This window comes from Oryctolagus cuniculus, chromosome 12 (genome assembly GCF_964237555.1).
Source record: "Oryctolagus cuniculus chromosome 12, mOryCun1.1, whole genome shotgun sequence".
In the NCBI taxonomy this organism is placed as follows: domain Eukaryota; kingdom Metazoa; phylum Chordata; class Mammalia; order Lagomorpha; family Leporidae; genus Oryctolagus; species Oryctolagus cuniculus.
In genome coordinates, this window is record NC_091443.1 from 71,858,858 (window position 1) to 71,870,862 (window position 12,005).

At 39.6% G+C, this 12,005-nt stretch overlaps 1 protein-coding gene across 2 annotated transcripts in view; it reads right to left on the bottom strand.

Moving 5' to 3' along the window:
- Positions 1-11,645, bottom strand: part of SECISBP2L (SECIS binding protein 2 like) — a 51,895-nt gene extending 40,250 nt beyond the window's left edge. The window contains exons 1-2 of one of the 2 annotated variants that reach the window (XM_008269039.4): positions 11,220-11,645; positions 215-393 (exon numbers count right to left, since the gene is read on the bottom strand). In XM_008269039.4, the coding sequence (XP_008267261.2) occupies positions 215-393; positions 11,220-11,243 (203 nt within the window). In that variant the 5' untranslated portion in view covers positions 11,244-11,645. The remainder of the gene's footprint in view (positions 1-214; positions 394-11,219) is intronic. The other variant, XM_008269040.4, reaches the window with a different exon arrangement.
- Positions 11,646-12,005: the final 360 nt, after the last annotated feature.

The window sequence follows — 12,005 nt, forward strand, 5'->3', positions numbered from 1 at the left end:
TCTCTCTCTCTATAACTCTTTCAATTAATAAGTAAATATTTAAAGAAAAAACAATTTTCACATTTCCACATCATTTGGTTTTATTTTACTCCTCTTAGAAAATAAACAGAGACGATTCATGTTTACAGGTACAGAAGAACAAAATTTAGAAGCATTCTCTGCCAACTTTTATATTCCCCACCACTCCACAATAAAACAATAATAAAGAAATTACCTATTGGACTGATTTTCCTGCACAAATGGATAACAAGTAATCAGATAGCTTGGAATTGGAGTTGGTTCTACACCAGAAACACTTCCATTATCATTTGGGAGAGCCATAGGGATCATAAATGTATCAGGATTCTTCTTCTGGGGAATAAACGGCTCTACCTCAGCTGACAGCTTGACATTCTTCAAAGAGAAGGTAGAATGATTAATAACAAATGAGCAAACAACTTAATATAAATTCACAAATTAGCAGAATAGTCTTTATAAATAGTAATTAGGTCACTTCTCAGTATTCACAAAATATCCAAAAGGAATAACAATGTCAACTTTAATGATCAAGTTATTTAGACAGTCATCAAATAAAATAAGAAAAATGTATCAAAAGTTACTATATTTCAATGAAATAACTTCTTATGTAATCAAAGCTGTTAAAGCAATCAAGAGTATAAGGAAGTCATACCTCAGGGTCTAAAAATAAAGCTGGAAGTAAAGAACTGGCTATTCAGACAAAACAATGTGCTTTTTGCTAATTTTCTTTGGGGGATAAAAAAGCATTAAACGGAGTTCTAAAGGATAATTATATTTGTTTGAATAGTCCAAAAAATAGTCTACTTCTGACCATTTCAGGAAATTAGATTAGTATCATGAAATTAATAGGAAGGAAAATATCTTAAGATGAACGGAAAAAAAAAAACTAGGGGAAAAACTTCTGGCTCACAGTTAAACGAGGCGGGGGGGGGGGGGGAGGACGGGGGCGGGAGCAGGGTGATGAGTACTAGTTTCCCAGCAGACATCTCAGCAAACAAATTCGTAACATGTACTCCATTTTAGTTCATGTTTTACACCTTGTCTCATAATACATCTACAGAGATTTAGAAGACATAAGAAACTACAGTATTTAGGGATACATGTATGAGCAACAAGTAAGATCTACAAAAGTCAGGATACGAGTTACCACTAAGGAAAGAGAGAGCTGTATCTTGGAGGAACCTGGAAAACTTCTGGATGACTGGCAAAACTCTGTTTCTTAACAGGGGTAGAGGTGTATGCGTGTATGTATGTGCGTATGTGTGTGTGTGTGTATGTGTGTGTGTGTAACTGACAAAGTGTCCACTTTTTAATGAATCACGATTCATTAAGCTCTACACAGGATTTATGTGGTTTTCAGTATATTAAATGGAAAAAAGCAGAATGTTAAAAACCAAGTAAGGGACATGCATTTAGCCAAACGGTTATGACCTCCACAGACTCACATCGCAGTACCTGGGTTGAATACCTTGCTCTAGCTCCTCACTCCAGCACCCTGCTAATGTAGACTCTGGGAGACAGCAGTAATGGCTTCAGTAACTGGGTTCCTACCACCCACACAGGAGACCTGGATTGAGTTCCCAGCTCTTGCCCAACCTGTACCAAGCCTTTGCAGCCAATTGGAGAGTAAACCAGTGGCTGGGAGATCTCCCTCGCTGCCTCTCAAAACCTGAATATATTCAGAAACCTGAATAGAACCCTACCATACAACCCAGCCATCCCACTCCTTGGAATTTACCCAAAGGAAATTAAATTGGCAAACAAACAAACTGCACATTAATGTTTATTGCAGCTCAATTCACAATAGCTAAGACATAGAATCAACCTAAATGCCCATCAACAGTAGACTGGATAAAGAAATTATGGGATATGTACTCTATAGAATACTATACAGCAGAAAAAAAAAAATGAAATCCGGTCATTTGCAACAAAATGGAGGAATCTGGAGCACATCATGCTGAATGAAAAAAGCCAGCCCCAGAGGGACAAATATCATATGTTCTCCCTGATCGGTAACAACTAACTGAGCACCAAAAAGGAAACCTGTTGAAATGAAATGGACACTATGAGAAAGAGTGACTTCATCGGCCCTTATCCTGACTGTTGATGAACAACTTAATACTTTATCCCTTTTAGTATTTTTTTGTTCCACTTAATACTATTGGTTGAACTCTGTAATTAACACACAATTATTCTTAGTTGTTTAAATTTAACTGAAAAGTGATCCCTGTTAAACATAAGAGTGGGAATAAGAGAGGGAGGAGATGTACAGTTTGGGACATGCTCAAACTGACTTGCCCCAAATGGTAGAGTTAGAAACATACCAGGGGATTCCAATTCAATCCCATCAAGATGGCATGTAACAATGCTATCTCACTAATCAAAGTGATCAATTTCAGTTCACAATCGATCATACTGATAGGTCTAAGAGTCAAAGGGATCACATAAACAAGACTAGTGTCTGCTAATACTAACTGATAGAATAAAAAAGGGAGAAAACGACCCAACATGGGAAGTGGGATGCACAGCAGACTCATAGACTGGCAGATGTCCTAAACAGCACTCTGGCCTCAGAATCAGCCCTTAAGGCATTCAGATCTGGCTGAAGAGCCCATGAGAGTATTTTAGGCATGGAAGCCAAGACACTGGCAAAAAAAAAAAAAAAAAGAGAGAGAGAGAGAGAGGACCTAAATGAAAGATCTCTGTGAGATCCTAATAGAAAGAACGGGCCATCAAAGAAGGAGGTACCTTTCTCTGAAGGGAGGAGAGAACCTCCACTTTGACTATGACCTTGTCTAAATTAAGATCGGAGTCGGCAAACTCAAAAGGCTTCCATAGCCTTGGCAACTTATGACAAGAGCCTAGGGAAATTATTGACGCCATAAACAAGAGTGTCAATTTGTAAAGTCAACAACAGGAGTCACTGTGCACTTACTCCTCATGTAGGATCTCTGTCCTTAATGTGTTGTTCAATGTGAATTAATGCTATAACCAGTACTCAAATAGTATTTTACACTTTATGTTCTGTATGGGTGCAAACTGTTGAAATCTTTACTTAATATATACTAAATTGATCTTCTGTATATAAAGATAATTGAAAATGAATCTTGATGTGAATTGGATGGGAGAGGGAGCAGGAGTTGGGAGGATTGCAGGTGGGAGGGAAGTTTTTTTTGGGGGGGGAAGCCATTGTAATCCATAAGCTGTACTTTGGAAATTTATATTTGCTAAATATAAGTTAAAAAAAACATAAATAGTGTAAATAAAATTAAACTTTTTAATGAAACCAGTAAGTAAAATGCAAGCCAATTTTCTAATTACTCAAAACAATTACTGTAAAAGCAATGGTCCTAACTAGAACTTTTTATCAACAAACTCACTACATTTATACAAGAAGTTGTCATAGTTTTCAGAATAAATTTTAGACATGTTTCACAAAAGTGGTTAGTAATAAATCTGAAAATCTAAAGACCTGATACACTCAATACATACCTAGAAAAATTAAATTTTCAAAAAACAATTCATTGTAAATATTCAAAAATCTTTGTTAAAAGGAGGGGAAAGGGATGGAAGAGACAAAATATGAACAATATAGCAATATTCACTCATTAATCCTCCTACGTCCTTTAATTTTGAAGTTTATACTTGTATGAACCAAATCTGAAGTGGTATTCACTGGGACCCAAAACTTTATTTATAATTTAATATCAAGCTAATGAATGCTTCTCCAGTCAGGGAAAAAAAACACCTTTCAGCAATAGCGCACACGTAATGGTAACTTTTTTTTTTTTTTTTTTTTTTTTTTTGACAGGCAGAGTTACATAGTGAGAGAGAGAGAGAGAGAAAGGTCTTCCTTTTGCCATTGGTTCACCCTCCAATGGCCACTGTGGCCGGCGCACCGCGCTGATCCGGTGGCAGGAGCCAGGTGCTTCTCCTGGTCTCCCACGGGGTGCAGGGCCCAAGTACTTGGGCCATCCTCCATTGCACTCCCTGGCCACAGCAGAGAGCTGGCCTGGAAGAGGGGCAACCGGGACAGAATCCAGCGCCCCGACCGGGACTAGAACCCGGTATGCCGGCGCCACAAGGCAGAGGATTAGCCTATTGAGCCATGGCACCGGCCGGTAACTTGTTTATACAGTTCATACATCTGTGTAAGAAAAGAGGCTTAAATTACATTTTAAAAATAATTTTAAGATTTCTTTTAAAAATCAGAAGTCCTTTGGAACATACAAAAACTCTCTGAACGGGGCTGGCGTTGTGGTGCAGTGGGTAAAGTTGTCACCTGCAATCCCATCTAGCCACCAGTTCAAGTCCCCGCTGCTCCACTTCCAATCCAGCTCCTGGTCAAAGAGCCTGAGGCCCTGCACCCATGTGGGAGACCCAGATGGACTTCTGGCTTCTGCCTGGCTCAACCCCAGCTGTTGCAGACATCTGAGGAGCAAACCAGAGGATGGAAGCTCACTCATATGTTCGCACGCTTTTTCTCTCTGTCTCTCCCTCTATAACTCTGCCCTTCAAATAAATGAATCAATCTTAAAAAAAATTCATAAGTTTTATAAATCTGGACACACTAATGAATACAAGTACATCAAATTCTCAGTCTAAAATGAAGAAAGAAACCATATTAATATCATTAATAAATCACTTCAAATTCTTGTTCAGGTCAAAGGTTGCAATAATCTTTTACTCCTAATTTCATTTGTACTTTATGAGCTCAGGCAGCCTACCTTTCAAAAGGTTTTACGCATAATTTTAAACTGATGTCTGCAAGTAAACACAGCACATACCTTTAAATATTAAAATTTACATTGGCTTCTATTCTAAATGCAATTCTAGATACCAAAGTTCAACAATAAAACTCAGAAACACTGAAATGATCCTTTGTTTTCAGAAAGGGGAAAAAAAAGAGAGAGAGAGAGAGAAGCTGCTATAGTCAACAGCTGCACAAACAGAAGATGTCACTAGTAGGAACAGAATGGCAAACTTTTTCCTGTCCTGTCGCTACAACTCCGCACAGTCAGAAAGTAGTTTATTGTGCTTTTAAGACTGTCAGTATCATACATCAAAATATAGCATCTGTTGTTCTTAGGCCTGAGAAGCAATGTAAAGAACCCAAACTACTCTTAAAATTCCACATAATAAAATTCATATAGATAATATAATAATAAGCAAACAACATAATCTTGTAATATCTTAATTATGTAAGACTATTTCCAAAAATTGTGGAAAATGAAGTTAATTTTGATGTGAAAAATCTGAAATTCAAGCAGATTTTTCATAATACGCCTTTCCATGAATTTTTTACTCATGGACTTTAAAAATATTTTGCACCAAAATAAGCTGTCTTTTAACTCTACTTTCCACAAACTTTTTGAAGTATCCTTGTATTAATGGAGACATCAAAGAAAAATGTTTTGCATAGGGACAGGATGTTATGAAAAATTAAACTAGCTAACTTCATATGAAGTTTTTCCTCAATTTTATATTTCTGGGCTTACTCTATTTTGCCATGATCTACTTTTTAGTGATCAGAAATTTTATTGCAGAGATTATCTCTAAGTCTGACTGCCACTGAACAAAGTCTATAATTATTCTTATGCTACTACTGGCTTCAAAAAATTCCAACTATCTCCATAGTAAAGTTATCTTTGAAAAATTATTTCAGAATTTTCCAAATTAATGAACATATTAATTCCAGGAAACTGTTTTGAAAAACTATTTCGGGGCCGGCGCTCTGGCACAGCAGGTTAACACCCTGGCCTAAAGCGCCAGCATCCCATATGGGTGCCAGTTCTAGTCCCGCTGCTCCTCTTCCAATCCAGTTCTCTGCTATGGCCTGGGAAAGCACTAGAAGATGGCTCAAGTCCTTGGGTCCCTGATCCCACATGGGAGGCCCCGAAGAAGCTCCTGGTTCCTGGCTTCGGATCAGTGGAGCTCTGGCTGTTGAGGCCATTTGGGGAGTGAACCAGCAGATGGAAGATCTCTCTCTCTGCCTTTCTGCTTCCTGTGTAACTCTTTCAAATAAATAAATAAATCTTTAAAAAATATTTGAAGATATGCTTATTGTTTACAGCCCTTGTCTATACTCCTGAGGAACAGTGATTTTCTACTCACTACTTACTGAATCCTTTATTTTAGGTGGAGGATTAAGCTTGAGATAATTAACAGTGGTTTACAGCCATAGCCTGCAGCACTGACATCCCATATGGGATCAATTCCAGTTCCAGCTGCTCCATTTCTGATCCAGCTCCCTGCTAATGCGCCTGGAAAAGCAGCAGAGGATGGTCCAGGTGCTTGGGCCCCTGCACACACATGGGAGACCTGGAAGAAATTCCTAGCCAGGCTTTGGCCTGGCTCAGTCCTGGCTGCTGTGGCCATCTGGGGAATGAACCAGTGGATAGAAGACTTAACTATGTAAATCTACTTTTCAAATAAATAAGATAAATTAAAAAAAAAGCGAGAGAAAAGTTTGTGATTATAAAATAAACTGAAAGTATGCCATTGCAAAAAATTAAAAGAAAAATTAGAAATGAAAGAGGAGGCAGGGGGAGAGCAAGGGAGGGAGGGAAAGTAGGTTGGATGGGAAGTATCATTATTCTCTTAAAACTGTTTATATGAAATACATGAATTTATTCCCTTTATATAAAAAATTTTAAATATTTCAGCAGTGTCACACTCATTTGTAATTCTGTACATATTAAATCAAATGTCAAGAATGTCTTTGGTGTGAATAATCCAGAAAAACCCAAGAACTTATCAAAACATAAAAGCATAAAAACTTTGTTTAAAACAGTTTCTTAGACAAACACGTCCATATCATTCAGAACTCATATCATTCAAGGACCATGCATCAGGCATGGAAAGAGAACTGTCCTAGAGCAGTTTAGAGGAATCAGCACACACTACCAAGAGGCACACATCAGCAGAGAATGCACACTAAACTCAGAGATGGCACCTCCAGGAGAGTGCAAGTAATTTTCCCAGATTAAGCATTTATAAAAAAAAATGACACCCACTTAAAGTCAAAACTAAAGTAGAACATAATGAGACAGTCTCCCACAGTGAAACTTCAGAGTGTGTACCAACCACCCACAGGAAAAGACAGGACCATGCAAACCCTACATCTTCTTTCTATGTTAAGGTAAAAATATATCAAACATTAAGATATTTTACAAAATACTTCCTTTTCTGAAGGAAAAATAATGACAAATGTCTAAGAGATACCTGCTGATTATATTGTTTTCTGACTTCATTGGCTTATACTGAAAGTAAACCACTTGCCAAAACAAACTGCGGTAGTTATGTAAGTTTTCTAAGACTTCAGAAAATACTGAGGAGAAACATTTAACTTAGACTCGGGCCCAGATGTTTGTTATCTACACATTTCCCCCTTTTATTAACCCAGATTAAATCTAATCCTGTTCAAATCTGATGGTATTTTGCAAAAAAAAACTTTCTAGTTTTTGGCTTATCTAATTCATCAATTTCTGGTTTTAGATGTATTATTATCGTCTCTCTTGCTCTGGCAGACTTTTCCTCCTAACTTCTTGCCTAGATTGCTAAATTTTTATTTCATTTTGAAGCCATTTAACAATGAAAGCATTTGCTATGCATTTGCCTCAGACTATAGCTTCAACCACATCCCAAAAGTTTTCACATATGGCATTTTATTGCGATCATTTTTCAATAATCTATAATTCTACTTTTTATTTCCTTCCTGACCTAAAGGCTTGAAAATGTCTCCTTAAATTTCCAAATGGCAGTTTTTCTAAATGAGCATGTATTTACTTTCTGGCTATAAAAGTATTATCTGATAAGATACATCATTTACTTATATCCATATATAGAAGTCAAGTACAAGTATTGCTGAATAATTACTACTTGCAGTAACTTATTTAGGATCCATTCATCCCTTGGTATCTGAAGCGATGGGTTCCAGGCCTCCCCACAGATGCCTAAAGCCTCAGATGCTCAAATTCTTTTTCCTTTCACACATAATATATACACTATCTCCTAGACACCTTATATAATCTCTAGGTTTCTAATAATACCTAACACTATTTAAATGCTATGTAAACAGTTGTCAAACTGCATTGTTTAGGGAATAATGACCCCAAAAAAGTGTATTGTTTATTATAATTTTTTCTTGAATATTTTTAATCCACCAACTAACCAGAATACAGAGCAATGATATACTGACTTACTTAGTGCTAACATTATTTGAACCTTATAAATTATTTAAAAGAAAGTTATAAAACAGATAGTTTTACATCTTATTGGTGAACAGCTCTGCATACAATCATATGCATCCACTGCATATTTGTTTTTCTAAGAATTAAAGATGTTAATAACTAATAATCATAAATTCTTTTGGAAGAATATATACAGTAATGCACTAAAAATTAAGTTAATATTTAAATTATCTGTGATAACATAAACATCTATGAACTTCAGGTGTTTGGTTACCACTAAGCCCAGTTTATTTAAAAAAAACACTCAAAACATTTTCCTAAATTTCCTGAAAATGGAAACTAAGCCTTTATAAAGAAAATGAACTTCATGATTTATTCTTCACATCCCTTTACACTAGCTTTTTTAAGGGAAAAATGCATTTATGCCAAGTAATATCTGTTCTTAGAACATCTAACTCTAGCAGCTAAAATTAAGCTACTTCCTTTGATTTAATACAGTCTTGCAAAAGGACAACACTCCTGAGATTCTCTTTGGTTTTAACATTCCTTCAAACAGTCATTACTGCAAAAAGACTACCTACCTAGCACGGTATTACCAGCGACTTACTTTGTATAATCTTTATCAATATATACACAATTTATCATTTTATAAAAAGATTTTATGTAAAAGATAAAAAGGAATTCTGCAACATGAACTTTTGGCAAAAGAGCTTTTGTTTTTTAAAAAGTTACACTTGAGCAGTAAGTACTTAAAGAGGTAGGTTATGATAAAATGCAGAAAATCTGTGTTAAGAACTATTTTTAAAAAATCAAACTTCTACGACCTGCTAACCACTACAATACTATGTTTTAATGCTACAAGCATTTCTAGAAATTCTGGATATAAGTCAACATTAGTTTAAAAGGAAAAAACAAACATTTTGTGAGGAAAAAAGGAAATTCAGCATATACTTTTATAATTGAAATTTACTGGAAATTTAACCTTGAAAAGCCATTACATTACTCTAAAGTACAGTGAAAATTATAAAGATTTCCAGAAGTTGAGAAATCTCAGCACCTAACCATTCGGTTAATGGTCTTTGGACTTTTTTGAATGATACACCCTCCATTGAGAATATGATGGAACTAATGGAGTCTTGCCCAGAAAAACACATATATAAAATGAGGCACACTCCTTCCAGGTCACCCATAGATCCCTAAATTAACTGACTACAGCCTAGTTAACTAGGCAAAGATGCATTATGTTTTCTAGGGGGTGTACTGAGGAATGGGAGAGTTTCAAATTATTCTCTGTGGGTTTAGGCTGGGAAGAAGCAGAAGGTACTAAAAAAAAATCTTCAATAGTAAAACCTTTTCTCGTGGTTTCACCCTAGTCCTTAAATTTGTACAAGGGTTTAATAGGAAGGGGACTTTGGGAAGATGTGGGATGAAAGAGGAAGAGGCTGCCTAGTTTAAATAAATTGCTTACAGCACTTGCTGTTAAGATAATCACACACACGAACAGCTACGCAGAAAGTCACAATCTAAAGAGTTAATTACATTTCCCCCAGGATGAAAGGAACCCTAAGTATATATATGGCAGCATTACTGGTTACAGCTCTGGCTTGCTGGTGAAAGACCAAGACATTGAACCCTTTCATTAGTGACATACATACTGGGAAACTGTTCAAGGACATTTCCTATTCATTTGTTGAGCTTTAAGATCATGGGTACTTTTGACAGCTAGATATCTTAAGTATTTTTAGTTAAGCTGGATATAGACTACATAGAATACTCCTGCTCTATGGGATGAATCTGTACGTGCCAAGAGGCTTCCACATCAGTTTTGCTTTGGTAATCCCAGGTACTAGTTCATAAAAATACCTGTGCTTTCAGTTACAGTCACATAAAGCTTTTTTCTTAAAACTTCTGCAAAAACAAATATTCACAACTAGGAAGGTGTGCTTCGCCTGCTCAGAGTCTGATTTCAGAAACAACACCGGCTCTAAGTACCCAGAGTCACTTCTAGGAATTAGGGAAACCTTGTCTCATTTGTTCAGGTGCTAATTATCTATTTTGTAAAATTAACAGGCAAACCACTAGCCTCTCCTCTTCAGCTGTCTGTCTAGTTCAAAACTAGGCAAAGCCTTTGGAGACGGAAACGGAGACTGAATAAACTTCGACTTCAACCGAATTCAGTCGTTTCGTAGAAATCCTCAGGGCGGAAAATACTGGGGGAAAACACTGTCATTATCCCTGCCTGCCAGCACCTCCTAGCACGGACAACCAAGGATCTGATGCAATGAAAAACAAAACAACGCTGACGGGACGACTTTGCGAGTGGGAAAACGCATTCGGAAATGAACTCACGCTCTGGCCAAACCTTTAAAATCTACGTTCCATTGGGGGGGGGGGGGACTAGCTACAATTTTTTTGCAAAATAACTGGATAGAAGGGCAAGGAGGACCCGTAGTACCATTTCTTAGAAGGAATAACCTCTCTAAAGCCAATGCCAACACACACACAGACACACACACACACATGCACACTGCTCCGCTCCCCAACACCCAGCGGACAGGCCGAGACCCCTCCGGGGCTGTAGTTATCACCTATTCGCGGACGTTCTTCCAGGGCAGAGGCTGCAAAAAGCCCTTCCACCTTGAAAGCACATTCCAGAGCTGGGGGGGAACGGGGCGGGAGGGGGCTCGCATAGCTGGAAGTTATCATCCCTCCTCTCGGGAGAGCTCGGGCAACTTGGAGCCTCCGGGTCCCCTCCACCAGGCCGGGGAGGAAGAGGCATCGGCCGAGGCCGCAGGCGCCAGGCTGTGCGGGGCAGGGAAAGCCCCTGAGCCGGAGGCAGCGACGGGAACAATGCGGGAGAGCGGGGCGCAGCCCGGCTCCCGCAGGACGGGGGTCGGCGCCCGCCGGAACCCGGGAGCTCCGGTTCTACGCCCGGAGACCCGGCCCGGCCTGACAGGAAGCGGCGACCCCCATCCCCTGGCCCGGCCGGCCCGGCCCGAGCCCGCGTACCTGGTCGGTGGGGGCTCGGTCCATGGCGCCAGCAGCCGCAACAGGCCCGCTCTAATCGGTAACGAGAATGCCTCGGGCCGCTTTCTCCATGGCCCCCCGCTCGGGTCCACACTGGGCTCCGGACCGCCGCCCCTATCTGCCTGGACGCGACAGCGACTCGGCTACGCCACTAGCCGAGGAGGCGGCTCCAGCTCCCGGAGATTGAGGAGGCGGTGGCAGCTTCGGGGTGGGATCATCTGGGACGGAAGCCGAGGAGGGCCCAAATGGGCGGAGGAGTAGTCGGAAATGGAGGTGTGCGGAAGGGAAGGGAGGGGGGAGGAGGCTGAGTGACGGCAAATGGCCTGAGCGCGGGTGGGAGGACTAGCCAGACTGGGGTCTGAAGGAGGAGCTCGGGAGCAGGTGCCGCCAACCCGTGGGGGTCGGGCCACTTGGACCCGGAGTCCAGTCCTCAAGAACTCTCGAGACTCGAAAACCACCTCTTAGTCACGCTGTGAGAGCTGTTCGCTGCCCACTATACGTAGGAGCCTTCTTCCTGTTCTCCAGATAAAGGGAGTCATGACCAGAAAGGAATGCGGAGATGGTGAAAATAGTTAGGGAAAGTGCGTATATAAAATGCCTACACAGAGTGGCCACCTTCTGGAATCCCTTTTCAAAAGCCCTGCAGGTACTGATTGATGAGTGAATTCTTTGTTCAGGTCCAGGCTGAGCTCTCCTGTCTCAGAACCCCTCATGTTACCCAGAATCCATACAACATCGCCCAACAGGTAATTACATCCTCAGGAATGC